The sequence below is a fragment of the Psammomys obesus genome, unplaced genomic scaffold, assembly GCF_907164565.1.
Source record: "Psammomys obesus unplaced genomic scaffold, mPsaObe1.curated_primary_1811, whole genome shotgun sequence".
In the NCBI taxonomy this organism is placed as follows: Eukaryota; Metazoa; Chordata; class Mammalia; order Rodentia; family Muridae; genus Psammomys; species Psammomys obesus.
This window is the reverse complement of record NW_026591497.1, coordinates 1,185,428-1,209,293: the sequence shown is the minus strand read 5'-3', so window position 1 is coordinate 1,209,293 and position 23,866 is coordinate 1,185,428. Positions and strand designations below refer to the sequence as shown.

Genomic DNA, 23,866 nt, shown 5'->3' with positions numbered 1-23,866 from the left:
TCCAAGGCTCAGTCAGAAGTCTGCCAGGAGAGGTGAGGGTGCTAGGGTGGGATGGAGACAGACCTTGTCTCCAGGGAAGGCTAAGCAGGCTGCCTTCCCTCTTCTTCCCCTACTTGCAGCATGTGGAGATGGGTGGAAAGGTTTTTAGTGAGGACAAGCTACCTATTGAGGCAGACAGCAGCTTCTGCAGTGACAGGCTGCTTGGAGAAGCCTGGCTAGCTGGAGGCTGGGCCCATTGCCCATTGTCCCTTGCCCTCATCTCTGTCTCACCAGAAAAGTTTCTGATCTCTGGACCCTGCTAGCTCAGATCCACCCTTCTTTCCAAGTGACAGCTCAGGACTGCTGGATTTGGCACATCGTTCCCGGAGACTCCAAGGAGGAGTCTAGAAACTGCTGCACACAGGTTCCACAAGAGCCGCCCCCCCCCCCACCCCCCATCTCAGGCAGGAAGTAATCAAGGCACAGGAAGTGGGGAGAAGCATTTTATTAAGAAAGCTTTGGCCTGGCCCTGCTAGGAGCCCTTCCTGGAGGCCCCAGATGGAATGGGAACAGCCCTGCCTGGGGCCTATAAATACATCTAAGGCCAGCAGAGTCGCCCCTGGGGTTCCCACAATTGTGGGGTGATGGGAGGCCATCAATACCAGCTTGACAGCTGAGGGACCGGGACCGGGGCTGGTGGTGGTGGGAAGAGGACAAGCCAAGGTGGGCTGAGCCCCCTGAGGAGCAGAGACCAGCTCTCCTCCACAGACAGGTTCGAGTCAATCAGATAACTCAGGGGCGCAGTCAGTGGAAGCAACCTCTGACCATCTTCAAGAAAAAGACCTTCCAGCCTGCCATAGGCACCAGGCCCTGGCAAAGGAGAGACAGCCAAGAGGCAGAAGCGGTGCTGGCGTCAGCCAGCGACAAGATAGCCCAGCCAAGCACACCCTTTGGCCAGTAAGAAGTCTGCAGGCTCTCCCAAGCTTTGGCAGATTACTAGAAAAGCTCCCTAACACTGCTAGTGGGAGCGAGTAGCCAGCTAAGGGTCTTCTCAGACCCGAGAGCAGATCCGACCAGGCGGCGGCTGCTGGAGCCGGGGCCAATCACCCAGGCTCGGGCCGTCGCTGCGGCGCGCGGGGAACGATGGCGAGCGCCGCGGGGGCCGCGGGCCTACGGAGCTGCGGGCGCCCCGGCTGGCCTGCTCGGCTCCCCCGCCGCCTCCCTGCTCTTCTTCCGAGGAGGTTTCTGGATGGGGGTCTTCTTCCGAGGGGTCTCGGGCGCAGGCGCACTGGCCGCCGCCTTCTCGGGCTCCGGGATCTCGGGCGCCTCGGACGCGCGGGCCGCCGAGGCGGGGAGCACGGAGCGCTTGGCCTTCTGCGGCGGCGGCGGCTTCTCGCGCGCCCCCTGCGGGCCCTCGGCGCGGCCCAGGGTGCGAGGCTTGTCTCGAAGCTCGGCCGCCAGCAAAGATGCCGCCTCGGGCGCGCTGCGCGGGGGGCCGCCCGCGTCCGTGGGCTCCGGGAGCCCAGGGCCGCGGCCGCGCGCTCGGGCCCGGGGCGGCGTGGGGGCGGCCGGGGCGGGGGCCTCCTCCGCCGGGCTGGCGGGCTGCACCGACGTGTTGCTGGGGGTCCGTTTCCTCCCGCTAGGGCTGGGCGCGGCCTTGCGGCCCGCGGGCGGCGGCGACGGGGCGGCGGCCGCGCCGCTGTGTTTGCCGTGGATCCAGGACACCTTGGGCTTCGTAGCGGGGTCGGGTGGCGGCGGTTTCCTGCGCTCGGGCGACGGGGACAGCGACAAGCCCCCAGCCTCACCTCGGGCCCTAGCCGGCCGGGCCTCGCGCCGGGCCACGCGCGCGTACAGCGCCCCGCCGGGCCCCTCCACGCTGGACGCCGAGCGCTCGCTGTCTGAGGATGCAGGGAGGGCCGCTGCCTCCTCCGTGGGCGCCCGGGTGCTCGTGGGCACTGGGGACGCGGCGGGCACCTCCGCGAGAACGGCAGGAGCTTCCGGCTCTCGGCTCTCAGCAGGGGCTTCTAAAAGGGGAGAACGAGCGAGTCACAAGAATAGAGCTGGTGGATCCAACTTCCACGCGGGACCCTCCCACTGTCGGAGGCCCCGGGCGTCCCCGTGTGATCACGTAGGCATGCCTGGTACGTTCAGAGCACTACCCCAAACTTGGTGGGAATATCCAGGGTGTGGGCTGACTGCTGTGGAATGCGGGATACTTTTAGAGGGCTCAGACTCTGTGCCCCTCCCTCGCCACGCCCAGCCTCGGGGGTCACAGTCATGAACTTTAAGTGGATTCATGCCCTTTAAGATGTAAGGTTTCTGATGTTGATGTTTGGGCAGACTTGCCCAAAGTCACCTAGTGGCACCAAAGTAGGACGGGCCAGTTCCATTGCCCATTTAGATCCGGTCCCAAGTGAGCCCACCTACTCCACGATTCACCCGGGCAGAACAGAAGTGGGCAGCTTTGTAGCTGCAGGTCTGTGGCCAATTTGGTGCCCTGATCCCCATGCCTCCACCTCCAGATAACAGGGCCATTTCGCTCTGCTAGCTGGAGGGATGGATGCCCATACAGGGCCACACTCACCCTCATGGGGCACACAGTACACAGGGCCTTCGTCTGTGGTGTCAAAGGATGAGAAGGAAGCCCTGGACGACCATGATAGAGAGGGCTGCTCCAGCCCTGAGGGGGGTTCCAGGAAACTGCAGTTGAGCGTGTTGTCTAGGTCATGGTGGGCCACTAGGGGAAAAGATGAATGAGGAGGATTGCCAGGGTGCTTACCTTTTCCGAGTCCATACCCTTAACCAATAAAACGTGAATGTCGTGGTCCTGGCCAGTCCTACAGAAAGCTACAGGGCGGGACATCAGGCTAACCTCAGTCCCGCTGGATCAGGGCTGTGCTTAGCAAGGAACCCAGGAGAGGGAAGCATGAAGGAGGCTGGTTAGTGGTAGTGCATGCCTGTAACCCCAGCGCTCGAAAGCCCGAGAACCGGTCACTGTGAGCTCCATGCTAGTCCAGGCTACACAGGTTGGTCCAGGACACTGGCCCACAGTGGGGACCCTGTCCCCCCAAACAAAACAGGGGCTGGAGAAACGGTTACGAGCACCGGCTGCACTTCCGGAGGATCTGGATTTGCTTCCCAGGGCCCTCATGGCAGCTCAGAGCCATCTGTAAATAAGTCCAGAGGATCGGATGCCCTCCTCTGACCCCCGTGGGCACCAGGCACACAAGTGGTGCATACACACACGCGCACGCGCACGCACACGCACACAAAATGAGTAAAAGAATTTTAAAACATATTTTAAAAATCAACAAGAGAAAGATGCCACCCAAATGCTGCCAGCCGGGGAGCTGGAAGAGTAGACCAGGTGTTAGGAAGCACAGAGACTCTAGTGCACATGGCCAGGAAAGGCCTCCACGATCCCCAAACAACTCTGGACTCCCGCCTGGTGGGAGCACTTGGAACTCAAATGTGCAGGGGCAAGATTGCTACTCTTTCACCTCCTCAGAGACTGACCGGTCCCCACCAATCTTCAGAAAGAAGTTGCCTAAAGGGAGGGGGACCTCTCGCCTGTCACCACATCAGAGTTCCTGGTGGTGACTGCAGGGGAGGGGGCCCGGCCGGAGCTTTCCCAGGAAGAGCTCCAGTAACTGTTGGGAACCAACCAAACTGTTGCGTGTGCTTCACTTTGGGGTTCACGTTCACCCACACATGTCCCGCTAGTTCCCCGGCAGCTCTGCATCTCAGTGTAGAGACCCAAAGGTCAGATGGCCTGCCAGGCGATCACTCCTGGGTCCCCATGACTCCCACCCCCCCAACATCTGCCCACACATCTGGGCCTCCTTCCTTCCTCCCCTTACAGCTTCGCCCATGGTAACCTCCCCCCTTCCTTCCTCCAGTCGCACCTTTCCACTCCCACACATTAAAACTCAAAGCCCCCACTTCCACATTGCGTCCTGTACCCCTTCACACCGTTTGCTAGAAGCTCCTGCTTCCGCTGAGTTCCAGAGCCCAGGTTCTCACCTACGACTTTGGGCAGCTTCTGCCTGCGAAGCGGGATCCGGGGCAGCTTCATGCTGATGCGGCTGAAGCTCCCGCAGAGGCGCTGAGGGGCCTTCTTCCTTCCGAGCCTGAGTTCCCTGCGGGGGCGGGGCCTGAGCGAGGGGGCAGGGCGGGACTGGCGGGGGTTCAGTCTCGGTGGGAACAGAAAGGGGAGGGCCTGGAGAGAGATGGGGCTGGGCCCTGCCCCTGGGGTGGGGTCTGGGTTCAAGGAGCACACCGGGTCACTCGGAGCGCGCTTTCTAAACCGGGCGGTGGGCGGGGGCTGGCGTGGGGCCTCACCGGCGCTCCGAGTCCTTGCCTCGGCAGGCGCAGCAGCAGCCGAGCAGAGACAGCAGCAGGCCCAGAAGCAGCGTGAGCAGCGCGCCCGCGCCCATCACACCTTTGCGCTGATTGGTCTCTGTGGGGAGCAGCAGCTCAGCGCAGGATCACGCACCCCACTTCATTTCCCGGGCCCGACGTTCTTCACCCACTCACCCAGGTGGCAGGCACCGGTGACCGGGTCGCACGAGTCTTCGTGACAGCTGCAGGCCTGGGCGCAGTCCACGCCGTGGAGCCCGGCCGGGCAGGTGACGTTACAGCTGCAAAGTTTGGGGGTCAAGGAATGCCGGGGTGGCCCTCCTTTCCCTGTCCGGGCCGCCTCTGCTGGCTGGTCCCGGCGCCCTAACCACGCCTCTGACCCTCTCCTCTAGAGGCGGAAGGCCACCCCACCTGCGGTGGCGCACTCGGCTTGTAACTACCGTTTAGGAATGAATGTGTATCTGCAGGAGAGGGCTGACTGTTGTGTGAGTGGGAAAAGGAGCTCCCGGCCCAGACCAGTGACCCGCTCGCTCTGCGTCCTATCTGTTTCACACCAGGATGCCACTTGGCTAGCCTGCAGTCTGAGGGCTTCCTAGCACTCCCTCCTGGAGCGGGGGTCCCTGAGGGCTGGCTGGCGCCCCGGGGCCGGGCACCCATTCCCCATCCCTCTGCAGGCCCCCACTCACTGAGGTCCGTGGACACCAGGGCTGCAGAGGCAGCGCCCGGACTGGAAGTCACAGTGGCCGCTGCCGCAGTCAGAGCACACGAACGCACAGTCCTCACCGTACGTGCCGTTGCTGCATTTAGTCTCGCACCTTGGCATCGAGAGAGGAGGCGTGAGCCGAAACGCAAGCCAGAGGCCGCGAGGCCTGTGGAGCCCACCGCGCGCGGGGGGGGGGGGGTCGGGGGGGGGGGCCTGCCAGGGCCCGAGCGGGCGGGGGCTGCTCACCGGTCGCCGATCCAGCCCGCGTTGCAGCGCGTACACTTGCCGGTGACATGGTTGCAGGCGTGCCCGTCGCGGCAGGGTGGGCAACGGTGGCTACAACCCTCGCCGTAGAAGCCCGTGGCGCAGGGTTGGTCACACTTGGTCCCGTTCCAGCCGGGCTCGCAAGTCAGGCAGCGGCCTTCCACCACGGTGCACGGCTGCTGGCCTTTGCACTGGCCACACCTAGGGCAGAGTCGGGAGGCTGGGCCGGATGGAGCTCCGCCCCCCTCCCGCCTGCCCGCCGCCGGGCCCGCCCGCTTACCGGCGGCGGCAGCCCAGGCCGTAGAAGCCCGCGGGGCACGGCTCGCGGCAGTACTTGCCCCGGTAGCCCGGGTCACAGGCGCACGTGCCGTCCACCGGGTGGCAGCGGCCGCGGAAGCACTGGCAGTAGCGGTCGCAGCGGGCCCCGAACGTGCGCTCGCGGCACTGGCAGCGGCCGCTCTGCTGCTCGCAGGGCGACGAGTTGCAGGCGCACTGGTTGTTGCAGCTGCGGCCCCACCAGCCCGCGTGGCACAGGCAGGCGCCGGTCTGTGGGTCGCAGCGCGACGTGGCGCTGCAGTAGCACGCGCTGCCGCACTGCGCGCCCCACCAGCCCGGCTCGCAGCGGCACGCGCCGCTCCGCGGGTGGCACGTGCCGTGCTGGCACTGGCACGCATGCTCGCAGCGCGCGCCCCAGCGGCGCGCGTGACACGTGCACTGGCCCGTCACGTCCTCGCACTGGCCGTGCGGGTGGCAGCTGCACCTCTCCTTGCAGTCGGGGCCCCAGAACTGGCGCGGGCACTCTGCACGAACCGGGTGGGGTCGTTAGCCTGGCCCCCGCGACCCCTCAGCTCCGCCACAGCCATCGCCCGGAGGCCAACCCGCTCCAACCCGCCGCCCCCCGCCCCCTCTTGGTCCCTCTAGTTCCCCGCCCAGCTGGCCACTGCCCAACCCCGCCTCGCCCCAGGCTCACTTGTGTCGCAGTTGGCGCCGAAGTAGCCGTGTCGGCAGCGGCACTCGCCCGGCCTCACGCACACCTCGTTCTCCGAGCACGTGGAATTGCCTTCACACACAGCTGCGGACGAGAGACGGGCCGAGCTGCGGCGCATGCTCTTCCCAACCCCTCCCCACCCCGATCCCGCCTGCCCGGGACCCCCACGTGGCCCGCTCACCGATGCCACACTCATCCCCGAGCTGCCTCCAACCGGCGCAGCACGTGAGCACCTGGGAACTTCAAGCAGAGGAGGGACGTCTGAGCCTGACGCCCTTCCCCGGCCGTCATGCTGTCCTGCCTTAGGGAGGCAGCGGACACCCAAGCCTGAAGCCTGCCAGACAGGGGTAGGTCAGGGGACTGCACCGGAAGTGCATACCAAAGGAACGAGCGCCCGAGAGCCCACCTCCGAGAACTGTCATCTACAGGGACTCCTCTATCCCCTCGGCCACGAGGTTAAGAAGCAGGGGCGCAGAGGAACTCAGGCCTGATGCGTGTTGGGGATCCAAATGTGACACAGGCTGGGATGGCGCCGCTGCCGGACGGTCCCAAGAAGCACCTGGATTCACACGTGGGGCTAAAACCCGGGGTGGAAGAGCATTGGAGAGGGATGGGTGGGGCCAAGTGTAGACCCTGCCTCCAGAAGTTCTCCCTGGCGCAGGCACACGGGGGCCTCGCTGTAGGCGAGGGAAGCCACACGGGGGAGTCTCCCCCAGGGCATCCAGAAAGCAGACTGAGGCCCAGGGCCATATAGAGGCAGGGAGGTTGGAGTATCTACTTGTATGTTAACATTTTCCTCGTGTTTATTTAGCCATAGAAAGTACGCGACACATCAGTGTTTCCGGGGACTCTGCTGAGGATGGAACCCTAAGCCACACTCCAGAGGCCGAATCTCTGCGGCATTCGGGGTGGAAAGTCTTCAGGTGTGAAGACCCTGTCAACGTGAAGGCAGGGAGGGTGCCTGGGACTTGAGCTGGGTGTGCCCGTGGCTGAGGTAAAAGAGGCTGAAAAGGAAAGCTGGAGCGTCCTAGAGCGTCACAAGGACCAGAAGTTCACCTCAGCCCTACAAGAATGTAGCACCCCAGTGGACGTTTTAGGAGGAGGGTGGGTGTGCTGCTTCTCACGTGTGTGAACTTAGAACCTGGAAGGCGTGGAAGGCTCGATGCTCCAGCCCAGTTCAGGGTAACGGCCATGCTGCGGCTAGGATCCCGCTGCCTCCAAACATCCCCTTACCAGCCAAGGGGTTTGGCTGTCCCTCATATCAAAGTTGGGACCTAGGGGACAGGGCCCATAAAACTTTAAACTAGGAGAACAGGCTTTGAGTATTTCCCACAACTGGAAAGCACAGAACAATGAAACCAGCTTGGTTTTGCTGCCCCCACCCACCTTGCCCCAGGGATGCCAAGGACCTCTTCTCAGAGAGACCCAAGTCCAACCACCCAATTCCTCTCACAACGCTCTTTCACACGTGTTTCCCTTGCCAGGTGGCCTGCTGGGAGCCCCAGAAACACTGGTTCCTGTCCTCCCTGGCTGGCCTAAGACACGGGTCTGTGGTTGGCCGCCACAGGGCGCATGGGCACAATCAATGGTGCCCAGTAGGTGGGGTCAGCACAGACTGGAAGGCGGACTGTGCAGTAAGCATAAACTGCATCTTAGCTCTTCCTCCTGTCAAGTCCATGGGTCCCATTTCTTTAAACAAACATTTTATGCCCCTTTCTGTGTGTGTCACACATACACACACACACACAGAGGTGGAGAGGGTGGACACAAGCCACTTTGAGCAAGTGGCGGCTGAGGACAAGCTGTGGAAGTCAGTTCTCCCCTTCCACCAGGAGGGCTTTGGCAATTGAACTCAGTTCCTCAAGCTCTGTGGCAAGTTGCGTTACCCACTGAGTGAGCTAAGCAGCCTCGGGTCGCACTCCTTAGGTAGCGAACAAAGTTAAGTTCCTTGCCTGCACAGGGCAGTCTGCAGTCATGGAAGCAAGCTGCAGGATGGATGCCGTTGAGAAGAGCTGGCGGCTATGAGCAAGCCCATTTGGGTTCACCGAACGAGTCCTGCATTCTTGCAAGGGCCGACCACCGCTCACTGACGGTGATCAGGCTGGCCTGGTGAACCCATTCAAGATCTTACAGAATGAGAGCTACCTTTCGGAATCAGGCTCCAGAAGCCGCTGTGTGATGCCACAGGATGATGCCTGGGGCCACAGCCACTGCTGGGTGGCAGCCAGCTCATTTTCCCATCTTAGAGCCCGCTCATTAGATCTACGTCTGTCCGGTCTACCCCTGGTCACTCCCAGACCCAACCAAGGAGGCTTTGTGCCTACCCCCTCCTCTGGGCCCCACGTGTCTCATGCTCCTCTTGCCCCTGGGACAGGGTTCTTCTCTGTCCGACCCATGCTGGCCTCTCCAGGGAACCCTCCCTGCCCCCTCCCCAGCTAAGGAGCAATGCCATGGATCTGTCAGTGTGGTCTGCTTCCTCAATCCCAGACTTGCTAATGCAACTGCCCACTGGATGGCATCACAACCCAGAGAGCTCAGGAGTGTCAAAAACAAAACAACAAAACACCTCCGTCTCGGGTTGCCCTTGTCCTTCCACGCTAGGGAGCTGAGACCATGTTCACACTAGAGCCACTGAGAAACAGACGTGCTTTCTCTTCCAGGTTCTGTCAAAGCTGGGCGCCAGCCTCCTTTCACCTCCTACCCTCCAGTCTCAAAGCTCGTCTGTACCTGGTTAGGTGTCTGCAGCCTCATTCTCGGAGGAGCAAGCCTACCTCACGTGGCCCTGGCCATCTCCAATCACCTGCAGGGGTTCCAAGGTCTCTTCTAGAAGGGGAGGGGGCGTAGGGTGAGCTGTGCCCCAGATACCCACACGACGGCCTGGGTTCATCATGCTGAAGGAAATGGTACTCCCAACTCCATTACCACTTGGCACTGCTCTCTGCTGCAACGTCCTCGGCACTATCAGGCTCCGGGCACAGTAGGTGCAGGGCTGAACTGCCACCTCTCTCTCCTGGGCCTCATGCATTGCCACCAGAAGAGTGGCCCAGACCTCGGAAGGGCATCCACAGACCGTTCTTGCCACAAACGCTCCACGCAGAGTTACAGCACCCACTGCCATCTCCACCATCAAGAGCCGAGGCCTCCCCCTCACCCCGGCCCCTGCGACCCTATTTTACAGAGATGGAGACAGACCAGAAAATCCAAGTGTTTGTTCAGCTCCAGACAGCAGGGGCGGCCTGCCGCCGGGGTACGAAGACAAGCGCATCGGGGCTGTGCCAGGAGCAGCCCAGCTCCCGCGAGGTCGGCCGGCGGGAAGAGTGGAGGCCAAGGGCTTCCCCACGCCAGCTCGCCACAGCTAGACCCACCGCCCAAGCGCGTTCCTCGGCTAGCCCGTCCGGGGAGAAAAAAGGCCTGGTGCGGGCTGAGCGCCCTCCCCAGGCACCGCCCCGCCAGCCTCGGCCGCTGCATTCCTGGGGCCGGGGAGGCCCGGGAGGCGGCGGCGGCGGCGATGCGAAGCAGATGGCTAGGCGGGCGGGCCCCCGCCTCCCAGGCGGGGCTCGCGGCCCAGAGTGGTCTGTGTCGTCTCCACTCGACTTCGGAAGCTGCCGCGCGGCCAGCTAGCAGCCCCTCGTCTGCTTTGACCCTCCAAAACACCCCCGGGGCCCCCATCCTGGAGTCCCGGAACGGCTTCCCCGACACCCGAAGAGGCGCCCCACCGCGGGTCCCTGGCCTCCTTGCAGGGATGCCCTGACTGCACGGTGGCGTCGGCCAGTCCCTCAACTTCTGCGCCTGTTTGGCGTCGCTCTTCGCCCTCCGCGCAAGCTCCGGTTCCACCGCCTCCTGGCTGGGCCTGTCCCACACCGGCCTCCCCAGCAAGGACCCCTCAGAGCCTCACCTCCGCCTACCCAGTGTCCACCCCGAGGAGATGGCCGGAGTTCTCACGTCCTCCCATCCCGTGTCCATCATTGTCCTCAGGACCGGTTTCTGGTCCACCGTGAGCACACGCTTCTCCGTGCTCACTCCCACCACCACCCTCCTCCCATCCGGCGCCTGCTCTACCAAGACTAATCTGTCCTTCCAGGGCTTTCCCAGCGCCCAGCTCGCCCAAGGGCCGCTCCCTCGCCGTCCTGACCCCCCACCCCAGGCGCAAGCCCCGGGCTCCTCGAGCCTCTGCACGCGCCGTCCCCTGCCTTGGAAAGCCCTTTCTTGGCTTCGGGAGCAGCTCTTTTCTGGTCTTTCCTGACATTTTGGACACCGCGCGGTACCCCTTCTGGGCGACCACCGCGCTCCGTTATCCCCTCAGGTGACTTCTGGTCCAGCCGGCCCTAGGGTGCACCCGGGGGGGGGGGGAGGCTGCTCGGCCTGGAAGCGAGCCCAAGACGCGAGGGAGGACGCAGAGGCTCGCGCGGCCAGTTCAGGAAGGTCCTGGATAGTCCGGACTGGAACGGGGCGCCGCTACCCCCAGCCCGCTCCGCGCCCACGCCTCGGACAGGCCCAGCTCCTACCCGGGCGCGCGGCACACGTTGCGGCCTCGCGGGTTCAACTCCTGGGGCGCCGCGAGACCGGGCAGCAGCCAGAGAAGCAGCAGCAGCGGCGGCCCTCGGGCTCCCTGGCGCCGCGCCGGCCCGGCCCCCCGGGACCCTGCGCCCTCCATGAGGCGCGGGGCAGGCGCGGGTGGGCGCGGGTGCGGCCGCGGCGAGGGCGGCCGGAAGCGGAGTGCGAGGCCGGGCGGGGGGCGGCAGGAGGGGCGCCGGGCCGGGCAGGAAATTCCACATCGGCTCCCTGAGCCCGGGCCAGCGCGGCCGGCCAGGCGGCAGCGCCCGCCCCGCGCGCCAGACCCCACCCTCCGGCCGCGCCTCCGCCCCTCCGCTCGGCCCCCGCCCCCACCTGGCCACGCACGAACTCGGGGGGCCAACTCGGCGGAGGCCGGCGGGGCGCCGCGGGAGGAAGGAGCTGCGGAAGCCCGCCAAGGAGTCTTGCTCCTTGTCTTTCCTCCCCTTCGTCGGTCCCGGAGCCGCCAGGCCTGCGAGGAAAGGGGACCCTGCAAAGGCCCTGGGTCACACACTGGCCTTGAGCTCGGCCAGGACCCACAGCGTTGTCCTGTGGTGTGCCTTCAGCATCTGCTGCGTGTAAGAGATGACTGAGCGAGATGTAGGCAGAGACCTGTGGGAATGGGCCGAGGGAAAAGTGTCTGAGGAACTGGCGAGGTGGGAGCAGGAGGAACCAGCCAAGGTCTCTGATATAATGTGGAGGGGACATTGGAGATGGAAACGGAAACCCAGAAGCTCAGCTGAGTGGTAGAAAGGAACTGGGTGCCCAGGGATCAGTTCAGCTCCAAAAGGTTATTGCCTCCCAAGAGGGAAAGGTCCAGAGGGTGGAGTCAAAGCTGGAGAAGGGAGACCCCTACCCCAGGACATAGGGCCACAGGGAAGCTACTAAGTCGGTTCACTTTTGTTTCCTGTGCACCTCACTCCCTAAACAGCTGCCAAAGTGAGTTTTGTCAGGTAAGGGGAACAAGAAAAGCTTTCTTCACCAGGCGCTTCTGATGACCTTAGGATGACGTCAGCAAGCCTGTCAGAAGAACTGCAGAATCAGTGAGAGTCCTAGTACCAACTTGGCCATGACTAAAGATATCCTTCCCCTAAGTCTCCACATAAGCTTAATGGTAAGAGCCCCAGGTAAGATGGAGGCTTAGGGTAGCCGCCCTCCATTAGCCCTTCGCTGTTCTCAGTAAAGCATTTCTTTCCTCACTGCCTTGAATCACTGGTTTCACACAGGCATAGCAGAACACAATACTTACGGTTACCACAGGTCAGGGAGGAGGGGGTTAGGGCTCTCTATAGGCCCTGAAAAGCCAAAGCAGGACAGCTCCAGAGGCAAACTGTGCCTAGACCCTGAACAAGTCCACATAACCCCTGCTGGCAGCCAGGTCCCACCAAGGAGTCTGTCTTACTTGAGGGAAAAGTTAGACATCTTGGGTGGCAAAGCAGAAGGCACCCTGAATATCAGGTGGTGTAGAAGGCGAGCCTGAAGGTCTCAGCTGGAACCAGAGCGGCACACAGGCCATTGGCAGGAGGGGAGGGTGGGGCCTCAGGCCGCTTCTCAGCCCTCAGCCTGGCTAAGCTGGCAATGCAGCGGGGAGGTGGGGTGGGGAAAAGGAAAAGTCTTCCTATGTGGTGGCAAATGCAAACACTTCTCTAAAACAAGTTAATAAGCCAACCACTTCTGGGAAGCCGAGCCCTCGAACAGCCCCAACCTCGAGTGCCCTCCCCACGGAGGCACCATGGCTGCCAGCTGCAGGGGTTCCTGTCTTTCCAGTGTTCGCCCAGGCTTTATAGGTACTGACCTTGCTGGCCCTGAGGGGAACCTCCGATATGCCAAGTCCTAATGGCACCAGCTTAGCCTCTTCCCGTAGACCATCTCCCAAGCTTGCTATCTGTGAAGGGCAAACCTGATCTCATACTCCTCACTAAAGCTCCCCAGTGTCACCATGTCCCCCGTTTATCCCTCTCCCTAAGCCAGGGTCAGCTCCTAACTGGAGACCTGGGTAGCCTTGCAGGTTCAACTCGATACAACTGTGGATGTTACTTTTTCCTGCTGCTGTGACAAAACTATGCTGACAAAAACACTAGATGGTGGAGACAGGATCTTTAAGAGTTCGAGGCCAGTCTGGTCCACTACAAAGGAAGTTCTAACACACTCGGGGCTACATAGAGATCCTGCTTCAATAAACAAATAAAAAAATAAAAATGTTTTTTAAAAAGAAAAAGGGAAGTAAAGGTTTACTTGGTTTCACAGTTTGAGATCTGGTGGTGACACTGAGCACTGGGGACATCAGACTCACAGGCTGCAGGCAGAGGGCACAGGACTGCGATGAGGGCAGAGACGGCTCCGTGCAGCACAGCCACTGCCAGGACACACGACCAGAAAAACCCACATGGCCCCCTCCTAGGGCTCTCCCTCCCCCCTTCTGTAAACTGTGGCCACATTTGGCTTGGGAGGTGACGGTGCTAGCAGACTGGGACATAAAGTAAGTGCTCCAAGACCTGCAAAATGATGTTCCTACTAGGAACAGGGGAGAGGACACCGGAGGATGTGGCCATCTGCCCCTGAGAGAAGTGACTTAGCCCACCATGGGGGCGCATGCCTGTAATCCTAGCAGAGGCAGAGGCAGGCGCGTCTGAGTTTGAGGCCAGCCTGGTCTATGTGCAGCCAGGGCTACACAGAAGTGACTCACTTCAGGCAGATGTCAACATTTGGGTGGGGTCTGTCACCCTGAGGTATCGGAGTGTGACATCATGTCTCTCCAGGGGCCCCAGATCCTATCTACGTTAGGTTATACGTTTTGGTGGGCATCGACTTCAAGTCTCCAGTCCACTGTCTTCAGGGATCCAGAGTGACTGGCTACCCGCTCTCAACCCATCCTTCCATTACACCCTCACTACGTAGCCTCCCCTCCTTGAGAGTGCACCATCGGGAAGACTGGGTGCTCACTCTGCCAGCTGCCCACGGCTGGCATTCGGGAAATCTGTGGCCTGTGGCAGGGGATTCTGCAACTGAAGACCTTGCAGCAAGCATCAGGGAAGGTGTCTGGATGCTTGGACCCCAAGTCCTGTCGTGTTGGACACAGGCCACGGCAGACATCTCCCGAAGTGTGGGGGAGGTGCTAGTAAAGATGACTAGAGAAGGTCTCACCTGCTACGCTAACACAGCCCCCGAATCCCCCAACATGATTAACCAAGCCACCTGACAAAGTTTTGGGGAAATCAGGAAGTGGAAAGAAGGCCCATACAGGTGCCCACAATTGGGCCTGAGCTTTGGTTTCAGTGATACACACTGATACTCATCCCTGGTACCTTAGTCTTTTTCCTCACACAGACCAGGACTTTCTTGTCCTGCCTTTCCATTTTCATGAATGGATCGTGTTCTAGGCAAGTGCTTTAGCACTGAGTTGCACCCCAGTTTTCAGAGCTTTCTTAAGACATCAAGTGAGCATCCTTTCAGCTTGGGGAGCTTATCATGTCTGAAGCAGGGTAGTGACCCCTGGTGCCATTTGGTATAGAACAGCCTCAGTTACCATGCCCAGTCCATCCCCCAGGGTGACTGACTTGAAACCTATGCCTCTCTAAGATGTCACCCAGGGGCATTGACTGGAGAAGAAAGTATCCCAGACTGTGACCACATTAGACAAAACACTGTTTGCATAATGTTTTATTTTATTTTTTCAACAATATTGAGTCAGAAACACACAGCAATGGGGACATCTCTCCAACCCTAGGACCAGTTCCAGGTATACTGTTTCCTCTGTCCCTTGATAGCTCCCCAGCTGCTCAAGGTCCTGGCTCCAGGTAGCTGAAGCTGCTTCCCAGACCTCGTGGTTCACAGAAAGAAGGGAGCCATGAGCTTTGGTCAAGGCTAGGACTGCTAGCTCCCAGGTCCTCTTGAAGGAGGGACCTTACTTAACTCATCAAGGACCAGACTAAGAAGAAAAGGCCAAACAGAGATGCCAGTCCTTCAGAGTTTACAGAAGATGGGCCTGGTCATTCCTCAGGTGACAGCAACCCCCTTCCCCAGCACTTTCCTTTGTAATGTAATTCACAGCCAGAGAGCTTGCCAAGGCCAGCAGCTGGCTGGTTGAAGTGGAAAAAGGGCAGCTGGTGAACTAGGATGGCTTGGGGAAGGCTCTACCCTGGGGCCTGGTGTTTTTATCCAGTCCCCGTGGCCTTTACTGCCCTCAACACCAGAGAGAGCCTAGTCTTCACTAGAGTTGTCAAACTCCTCCCAGTCTGACACACTCATCACCTCAGAGGCAACATCTGCGTCTGCCTGGCTGCGGCTGGGAGTCTCTCGGGGTGGCTCCCGGAGCAGGGAGCGGGGCAGGGTAAGCACGCAGGCCGCAAGGCCTGAGATGGAGTTGTTCAGCTGGGGGCCCTCTTCCCAGCAGTCCTTCTCCATGTCGTAGATGTGCACGTAGCCTGTGCGGGTGCCTCGGTTGTGGGAGCGGCCGCCCAGCACATATATCCTGTTGTCTAGTACGGCAATGCCAGGTTCACCATGCCCAGCTGGGAGTGGGCAGACCGATGACCACTGCCGGGAGGTACAGCTGTAGCAAGCCACCTGCAAAGCCAAGACCAGGGTCAACACAGCAAGCTTCTGGGGCAGGTTGCCAGCCCGCTCCAGGGCACTTCTGTCGATGGCCAGGTCTACAGTGGCCCACTGGAGGGTGCTCACCGGGGATGGTGCTGCTCTGTCCAGCTGGAAGACTGAAGCTGAGGCCACGGACCCCACTGACATCATTCTCCTCACAGCACCCTTACTCATACTCATGCAGAGAGTGTGTGAAGCAGTTACTTTCGCACTACTCAAGACCACCAAACTTCTTTTCATAAACAGCCAAGACAGTGAACAAAGACTCAAGGGCTGGAGAGGTGGCTCAGCAGTTAACGGCACTGGCTGCTCTTCCAAAGGTCCTGAGTTCAATTCCCAGCAACCACATGGTGGCTCACAACTGTAATGCCAATTCCAAGGGATCTGACACCTTCACACTAACGCACATAAAATTAAAAAACAAAAACCAACCAAACAAAAAAAAGATGGAGAAAATGCTCAATCTACTACTAATCCAAGAAATGTAAAACGAAAATGTCACCTGGTAACCCCCAACCATGGCGGAGGAGATCATGAAACCTGGTGCTAACGATGGTATGGCAAAGCTGGTATGCACATCTCACGTATCAGGAAAAGAATTGAGCAGGTAGTAAAAGACATTTAAATCTCTTCAAGCCAGGGGGACGTGACACATGCCTTTAATCCTACCACTTGGGAGAGAGAGGCAGGTGGATCTTTGTGAGTTCAAGCCCAGTCTAGTCTACAGAGTGAGAGCCAGGACAGCCAGGATGACACGAAGAAACACTGTCTCGAAAGACCAAACCAAACCCAAAACCTCTTCTCCAGCTGAGAAGCAGAAGCAGGTGGCTCCCTGTGAGTTCTAGGCTAGCCTGGTCTATACAACAAGTTGGGGTGTCTATTCAGACCATTTCCTAAACAAACAAAACAAAAGCAAAAAAAAAAAAATAGTCTTATTCTCCTACTTTGTTCCCAAGTGCTAGAGCTACAGGTTTGGTAACAATGGCTCAAAGTCCTATCTGCTTCACTAAGCAATCAAATCCGTGTTCTAGCTACAACAGACAAAACCATGCTTCTCAATCCAGGAATCCTAAGCTTTGGAGCCTTGAGTGTATTATGTTACATGGCAGAACTGACTTGACAGATGGGATTAAAGGTCATAGGTGGCTTTTGAGGTTTATGTTATGGGTAGACTCACTACATAGTTTTTTGTTGTTTTGATTTGGAGACAGGATCAAAACACGTAACACTGGATGGCCTGAAACTCTCCACGGAGACCAGGATGGCTTCAACCTTGCAGGGATGCACCTGGCTCTGAAAGCACAGGAGAGAGCCACCATGGCTAGTCGACAGACAGTTCTGATTTAAGAAGCTTTCCCTTAAAACATTTTAGCTTTCTGTCGCTGTAAATTGGTAGAAACCAGTTACGAGTTTGGACTTTTTTTAAGTTCTTAACCCAGTACAATTCTTATGAGATACAGGGCAGAGGGTAAGCTGCAGCCCTTGTCAGCTACTCCATTTTGAGAGTTTATAGCACCCCATGTTGCTAAGTAGGTCAGGGGGCTAAGGTCAGAGGCCGAAGGTCAACCTCCTCTGATGTTCCTCAGGGATCACCCCTCTTGCTTTTTGAGACAGGCGCTCTCACTGAGACTTGAGCTCAGCATTTGGGTTAGGCTGGTCAGCGGGCTCCAGAGTCTGCCTGTCCTCAGGTCCCAGCACTGGGATACAAGCAAGCAGCACGCTCATTTTCTAAGGTATGTTGTGGGGAATCACACTCTGGGCTCATGACTGTAGGAAAAGCATTTTATGGACTTAGCTATTTTTCTACCCTGGTTAAGTGTACATCTGAACTAGAATATTTTTAGTTTGTTTTGAGACTATAGATATATACTCCTATCATGAATGAAGAAACATCTTTAAGTACATAAGAACTCAACATAAGAAAAAAGAAGCCAGAAGAAAGGGGTGAGAAGGAGGACTCTGCCTGCCCTTGCTTCTTGAAGAGGAAGTGGTTACCACCAGGGCGGGCAGCCACAACGGGCTAGCCAGGAAACTGGGATGTCAGCCTGCAGGACTGATGACTGTGAGAATGAATTCATGTTATTTAGGTTTGTGGTGACTGGTGACAAAAATAATAAGAAATTTACACACCAGGTCAGGTTCTCACCATGGGAGGAAGTGTTAATTTAGGTGGCCAAGCCCTTCTCTCAGAGTGGCTACAAAGTGAGGTCAAGGCAAGCCTAGGCAGCTGAGTGAAGCCCTACCTCAAAATGTAAAATAAAAAGACATCTGCAGACTAACTCTGTGGTAGAAAGTGTCTCTAGCATACCTGAGATGCTGGATTTAATTGATTTCCTAATGCGAGAGAGAGAGAGAGAGAGAGAGAGAGAGAGAGAGAGAGACACTAAGTGTTAAACTGGAAAATGCTGGGAACGAATGCTGTCGAGAAAAGCACATTTTGTTTCTTTAATTTCTTTTCACTGCATAGCCCAGGCTGGTCTCACACTTGCAATCCTACCACCTCAGACTCTGAGTGCCAGGGTACAGGAATGGACACGTGGCTTGGAAGAGTGAGAAGGAAGTCAGAGACAGACTGAAAGGCAACAGTACAAGTAGAGGGCGTGAATGCTTCTGCTTTGTATAGTCTTTGTTAGAAGGTCTACAATGTGGGTATGTTAACTTCTTGATGAAAACACACCAACTAAAGGCATAAGTGAGACTACTAGGAGGACATATGGATGCATTATATAGAATGTGCAGCATTAACGAGCCTTCACGCAGCCGCTGGCTTGGGGTGATAGGTTGGTATGGATTCAGCAAGTGTAACACACGTGTCCTTCTGGTGACAAGTGAGTACAGTGGGAAGGCATGCATGCATGAAACCAGAGGGGACCAGGGGACTCCCAGACCTTCTGCGCAGTTCTAAAGAGAGCAGCCTGGGCCCCGCTCACCTGGTGCACATCCCTCCTGTAGCCCGCATCATTGTTGCTGCCTCCGATCACAAACAGCTTGTCATGGAGGGCAGCCATGCCATGCCAGGCACGTCGCACGGGCCCGTCAGCCAGAGTATGCCACGTGTTGCTTCCTGGGTCGTAGCAGTGCGTCTCTTTTAGGTAGTCCTCTCCTCTGCGGCCACAGGTAATGTACATCTTCCCCTGCAGAGTGGTGCCTGCGTGGGCATACACCTGTTTGGAGCCACCAAGAAAGGCAGAGAGTGGGCAAGAAGGCAGTCAGGAAGGCGGTCAGGCAGCCTCTATGAGGCCGCCACCACCACTCTGCCCCTGCCTGAACACAGCCATCAAGCTTCCCACATCTGACGAACTGGACTTGTACTAGATCCATAACCACCCTACTTGCTGCCCTCTAACCTCTTTCTAACAGGGTATGTGATCCACAGACCCAGAGATTAAATGTAATCTTTGTGTTTCTTTGCCTCTAAAGGAAGCACCTGAATGAGGAACAAGAAAATCAAGGCCTACTCTCCAAGCTGCCAGAGAAATACAACCATAACGAAGATCTGCCCTTGGTGGCTTCAACTTTCCAACAGCCACCCTTTCCAAATCTGTCTGCAGATAGTTCCCCACAGAAAGTGGGCTGGAAGGAAGATTGAGACAAAGCATCAAATATGGTTGACTCTCTTTATCCATGGGTTCATGTCTCCAGATTCAACCAAAACTAAGACAAAAAAAACTCAAATCAATATACTGCCTCTGTACTGAACATGTACAGAGATTCAGTCTTCCATATAAAACAATCTACAGGGGGCTGGAGAGATGGCTCAGAGGTTAAGAGCACTGGCTGCTCTTCCAAAGGCCCTGAGTTCAGTTTCCAGCCACAATATGGTGGCTCCCAACCATCTACAATGAGAACTGGTGTCCTCTTATGGCCTGCAGGTGTACATGGAGGCAGAACACTGTATACATAATAAATCTTTAAAAAAATTAGAAATCATTTATATTGTACCAGGTACTATAAGAAATACAATGGTGATTTAAAAAAAAAAAGATTTATTTATTTATTTTATGTTATATGAACACTCCATCTTCATGCACACCAGAAGATTCCATTAAATCAGATTCCATTAAAGATGGTTGTAAGCCACCATGTGGTTGCTGGGAATTGAACTCATGACCTCTAGAAGAGCAGTCTGAAGAGCTGAGTCATCTCTCCAGCTCCCAGTGATGTGCAAGAGACTGAACACATGGGCTTGCAAATGAAGGCCAATATCCTGCCACTTCTCCATACTGCCAGTCTTTCTTCTTTTTTATGAGAGAGGGGTCTCATGTATCCCAGGTTGGCCTAGAACATACTATGTAGCCAAGAACGACCCTGAATCTCTCTGCTGTTTCTGCCTCCATCTCACAACGTTAGGCAGGATTAGAATTGTGTGCATGACAACAGGTTTACTTCATGCTGAGGAATAAACTCAGGGCTTTTCATGCATGTTTCATGCCACTCTACTAACTGGCTTACATTCCTGCCCCCATATCTCTTTCTCTTTCTTTCTTCTCTCATATATTATTTCCCAACCACAGTTTTCCCTTCCTCCCCTCCCTCTTGGTGATTTTTAAGACAGGGTCTTACAGTGTAGTTCTAGCCAGTACTGGAACTCACTCAGTTCCAGGCTGACCTAGAACTCAAAGAGATCCACCTGGCTCTGCCTCATGAGTACTGGGACTTAAGGAGTAGGGCACCACACCCAGTAACCCCTACATGGTTTTTATTTTGTTTTGTTACGTTCAGAAAAAGTCTGGCTTTCTGTAGCCCAGACTGACCTTGAACTTTTGATCTTCCTGCATCCACCTTCCAAGTAGCTACGATTAGGCTTAACAGAGTAGGCCTGGATATGTAAGTTTTACACAAATACTGTTACACCACTTTATCCAAGGAACTTCAGCCTCATGCATTTCTCTCTCCTTGGGGGACCCTGAAACTAAGCAGTTTGGATTACAAGGGACAGCTATATAAAGGACACTCTCACTTCAGCGATGGTGTGTGTGACAGGAAAGGGAGATGGGTCCAGTGCTCTTGACTCAAGGACTTCCCACCCCTCCTTTGGCAGCTGTGCTACTCTGACCCACCCCCCACCCACACATGCCAGCACTGGCCCCTCTAGGTCTTACTGACTCACACCCACAGACAACAGAAGACTCTGACTGTTCAGGAGAAAGGAGCTCTGTGGAATGCTGGAGACTCCAGGGCTGTGTCATGGGACTGGTTACTAGAAGGTCACATGGGTAGCACGAGGAGCTGGAGCTGCGCAGCAGCAGGCTGACCGTGCAAAAGTTTGGATCTTCTTCTATCACAGGTAGCAGTCTGGGGAGGTTACTTTATTTCCAATGAATAATTTTGAGATTAAAGGCTCCCTTGCTTCCTTCCAGAAGCTTCTCTAAATAGTGAGAGTTTGCATTATGTACTACAACATCCTGGTCAGGTTACTGATACTGTTGTCATTTCCAGACATTCCTGCCACCACTAGCATCTTCTAGTTGTTCTTTAAAGTGTGAACCAAAATATAAACAGTTATGTTAAAACCAAACAGAAATGGAGCTGGAAGACCATGGAGGGTCCTCATGCATAGCTGCTGACAATAAGATCATTATGAGAAACTCCAGAGAAGTCATTCCTAAAAGGAGACCTCTCCAGCCACAGTCACAACTCCTACAAGGAGCACCTGAGATCAAAGGAGTTTACTCTCCAACAGCTCATGTGTATCTTTGTCTTTATCGTGTTTGTGTGCGTGTGTGTGTGTTGGGGGTTGTTCTGGTGCTTCCATGTATTCAAATGCTAAATACTGGTCCTCAAGGTCTGGTTGCCATCCAACCAACATGAGTACATTTTTATGTACACCAAATGATGGGTAAACTTTGCTCCCTTATTATCACTGATTAGCCAATAAAGAAAGACCGGAGCCTGTAGCTGTGCCAACAGAAGCAGGCAGCACTTCAGTTCCTGGGGAAACTGGGAGAGGAGAGAGAAGAGAAGGAAAAGATGGAGATAGAGGACGTGGCCTGATGGAGCAGATCCAGCCCATACAGGATGAATTATTGACAAGTCACTTGGGGAATGCAGCTGGGAGGCAGCCAGACTAGCTTAGAAAATGATTAAATTGTACCTGCCCAGTTATTGTGCTAAAGCTGTTTAAATAGGTCTCCATCTCAAATATTGGGGGGGGGTTAGTGATGTCACAGAATAGCCTTTTAGAGTTTAATAACTTTCTCCCCTTGCCCACTTTGGACATGCCTGTCTACAGTCCATCACAGCACACATATCCTAGATTGCAATGCAATCTAACAATCCTGAACAAGCAAACACTTGGCTTTAGAGAGTTGGTCTCTCTATTATTCAGTTTAAGTTGACAATCGTCACAACCACTTCTCTCCTGGCTCAAACCTCTGTACTTAATTTCTGACAACCACCCTTATTTCTACAATACTGTCATTTCAAGAACATCATGAGCCAGGGGAAGGTGGTGCACACCTTTAATCCCAGCACTTGGGAGGCAAAGACAGCTGGATCTCTGTGAGTTCTAGGTCAGCCTCGGTCTACAGAGTGAGTTCCACGACAGCCAAGGCTACACAGAGAAACCCTGTTTCAAAAATACAAAACAAAAATCATACAAATAAAATAGAATAGGTTTTGGTTTCTTTTTTTCTGAAATAGGGCCTTTCTATCCGGAAACTCTCTAGGTAGACCAGGCTGGCCTCAAACTCAAAAAGATTCCCCCTGCCTCTGCCTCTCAAGTGCTAGGATTAAAGGTGTGCGCCATCTCACCAGTCTGAAAACAGAACCGTTTACAACAGCCTTTCTGTTCCAGTTCATTTTTATTGCTGTGACTCTACCCATGTCTATTTAGCCATTTACGTGTTGGAAGACATCTTATTTTTTTAAAGTTTCTGGCTATTATCCAAAAAGGTGGCTATGAATATCTGTGCCAAAAGTCTTCATTTCTCCAGGATAAATCCCCAAGATGGCAAGCATTGAGTTCCAAGGCAGCTAGAGGCTGCTTCCACTCTTCTAGAAAGCACACTATTTTACATTCTCAAGGCCAAAGTTTACGAGACACAAGTGACCCTGTGCAGCATGGCCAACATCTGCTCCAGCACCCTGACAGGCAGTGCTCACCGTGGCTTTGTGTGCATCTCCTTGAAGTGAACAACGCTATTTTCTCATGTGTTCATCCGTCATCTATCTTCTCCTCTTCTGTCCCTTCCACTTCCTTTCTCCCCAGAGAGCAGCCTCACAGGTATGTTTAAGGTGCATAGCCCAAAGACTGACTTACCTTCTTATGGTTCAGACATGTATTACATGGCTTACATGTATTTTCTGCTATTAAGTAATTTCTTTCATAAATCTCTTTTTTAAAAACTTGGGGGTGGAGCTTGTGAGATGGTTCAGTTTCTCAAAGTACCTGCTGCCCACCCCAAGGACCCTAGTTTGATCACTAGGATCCATATGGTGAAATGTGAGAACTAATTCCTGAAAGCTGTTCTCTGACATTGACAGGTACCCCTGCCACACACAAATAAATAAATACACTTTTTTTTAAAGGTCTTTTGCCAGCAAGAGTTTTTGGTTTTAAAGAGATCCAATTTATCAGTTTTTCTTTTTCATGGCTCATGTGTTTGGCATCAAGTTTAAAAACTCACCTAGTCTGTATTCTGTTTTTGTTTTGTCTTTTTGGTTAAGGTAAGAGTCTTGCAGCTGGGTGTGGTGGCACATGCCTGTGATCCCAGCACTCAGGGAGGCAGAGACATGTGGATCTCTGTGAGTTCCAGGCCAGCCTGGTCTACAGAGTGAGTTCTCGGACAGCCAAGGCTACAAAGCGAAACCCTGTCTCAAAAAACCAGAAGGAAAAAAACTAAAATGATAGTCTTGCTATGAAGCCCTGGAATTGGCCATGTAGATCAGGCTGGTCTCAACTTTGCTGAGCTGTTCTTGCCTGTCTCCTAGAACTGAGATCACAGGCATATGTCACCACATCTGGCTCCGACTTAGTTTCATTTGTCTAAAAGGTCGTGTTTTACATTTAAGTCTATGAACTACTTTGAGTGACCTCAAAATCACTCCTAGGTCCTGCATTTCCCTCTACTTCCACAGGCCTGGTCCAGCCCTAGACTAACAAAGGTCCCAACCCTGCCCTCCATACTCAGTTTCAGGCTCCTTTGGCTTTCTGCTCTTCACAAGGAGTCTTCAAACCTGTCCCTCTCAAAACAGATTAGTAACCCCCTGTCCTGGGAGGTCCTTTGTGTACTGAAAATGGCTAATTTTTTTTCAGGCCTTGCTCCAACAGTCAGATAGACAGTTCCCAAATAACACCTCTCTACCTCATCCTTCAAAAGTCCTGATTCCTCCACTTTGGCCTTCCTCATTTCCTTCATCTATTTGTTGTAACTGTAACTACTTCAGTGGTTTCTGGGTGATTAATGAGCCTCTTCTGCAACCCA

At 55.7% G+C, this 23,866-nt stretch overlaps 2 protein-coding genes across 3 annotated transcripts in view; both read right to left on the bottom strand.

Annotated features, from left to right (window-relative positions):
• Positions 1-475: 475 nt before the first annotated feature.
• Positions 476-10,981, bottom strand: Scarf2 (scavenger receptor class F member 2). The gene is made up of 11 exons (XM_055610193.1): positions 10,799-10,981; positions 6,475-6,533; positions 6,276-6,377; positions 5,586-6,105; positions 5,288-5,506; positions 5,025-5,153; positions 4,516-4,619; positions 4,321-4,438; positions 4,003-4,118; positions 2,564-2,716; positions 476-2,003 (listed from the first exon to the last, which is right to left on the bottom strand). The coding sequence occupies exons 1-11, from the start codon at positions 10,945-10,947 to the stop codon at positions 1,150-1,152; spliced, it is 2,523 nt and encodes an 840-aa protein (XP_055466168.1). The 5' UTR covers positions 10,948-10,981; the 3' UTR covers positions 476-1,149.
• Positions 10,982-14,492: 3,511 nt separating this feature from the next.
• Klhl22 (kelch like family member 22) overlaps positions 14,493-23,866 on the bottom strand; it is a 41,790-nt gene continuing 32,416 nt past the window's right edge. For both annotated transcript variants that reach the window (XM_055610306.1, XM_055610307.1), the window contains exons 6-7: positions 18,371-18,604; positions 14,493-15,410 (exon numbers count right to left, since the gene is read on the bottom strand). In XM_055610306.1, the coding sequence (XP_055466281.1) occupies positions 15,045-15,410; positions 18,371-18,604 (600 nt within the window). In that variant the 3' untranslated portion in view covers positions 14,493-15,044. The remainder of the gene's footprint in view (positions 15,411-18,370; positions 18,605-23,866) is intronic.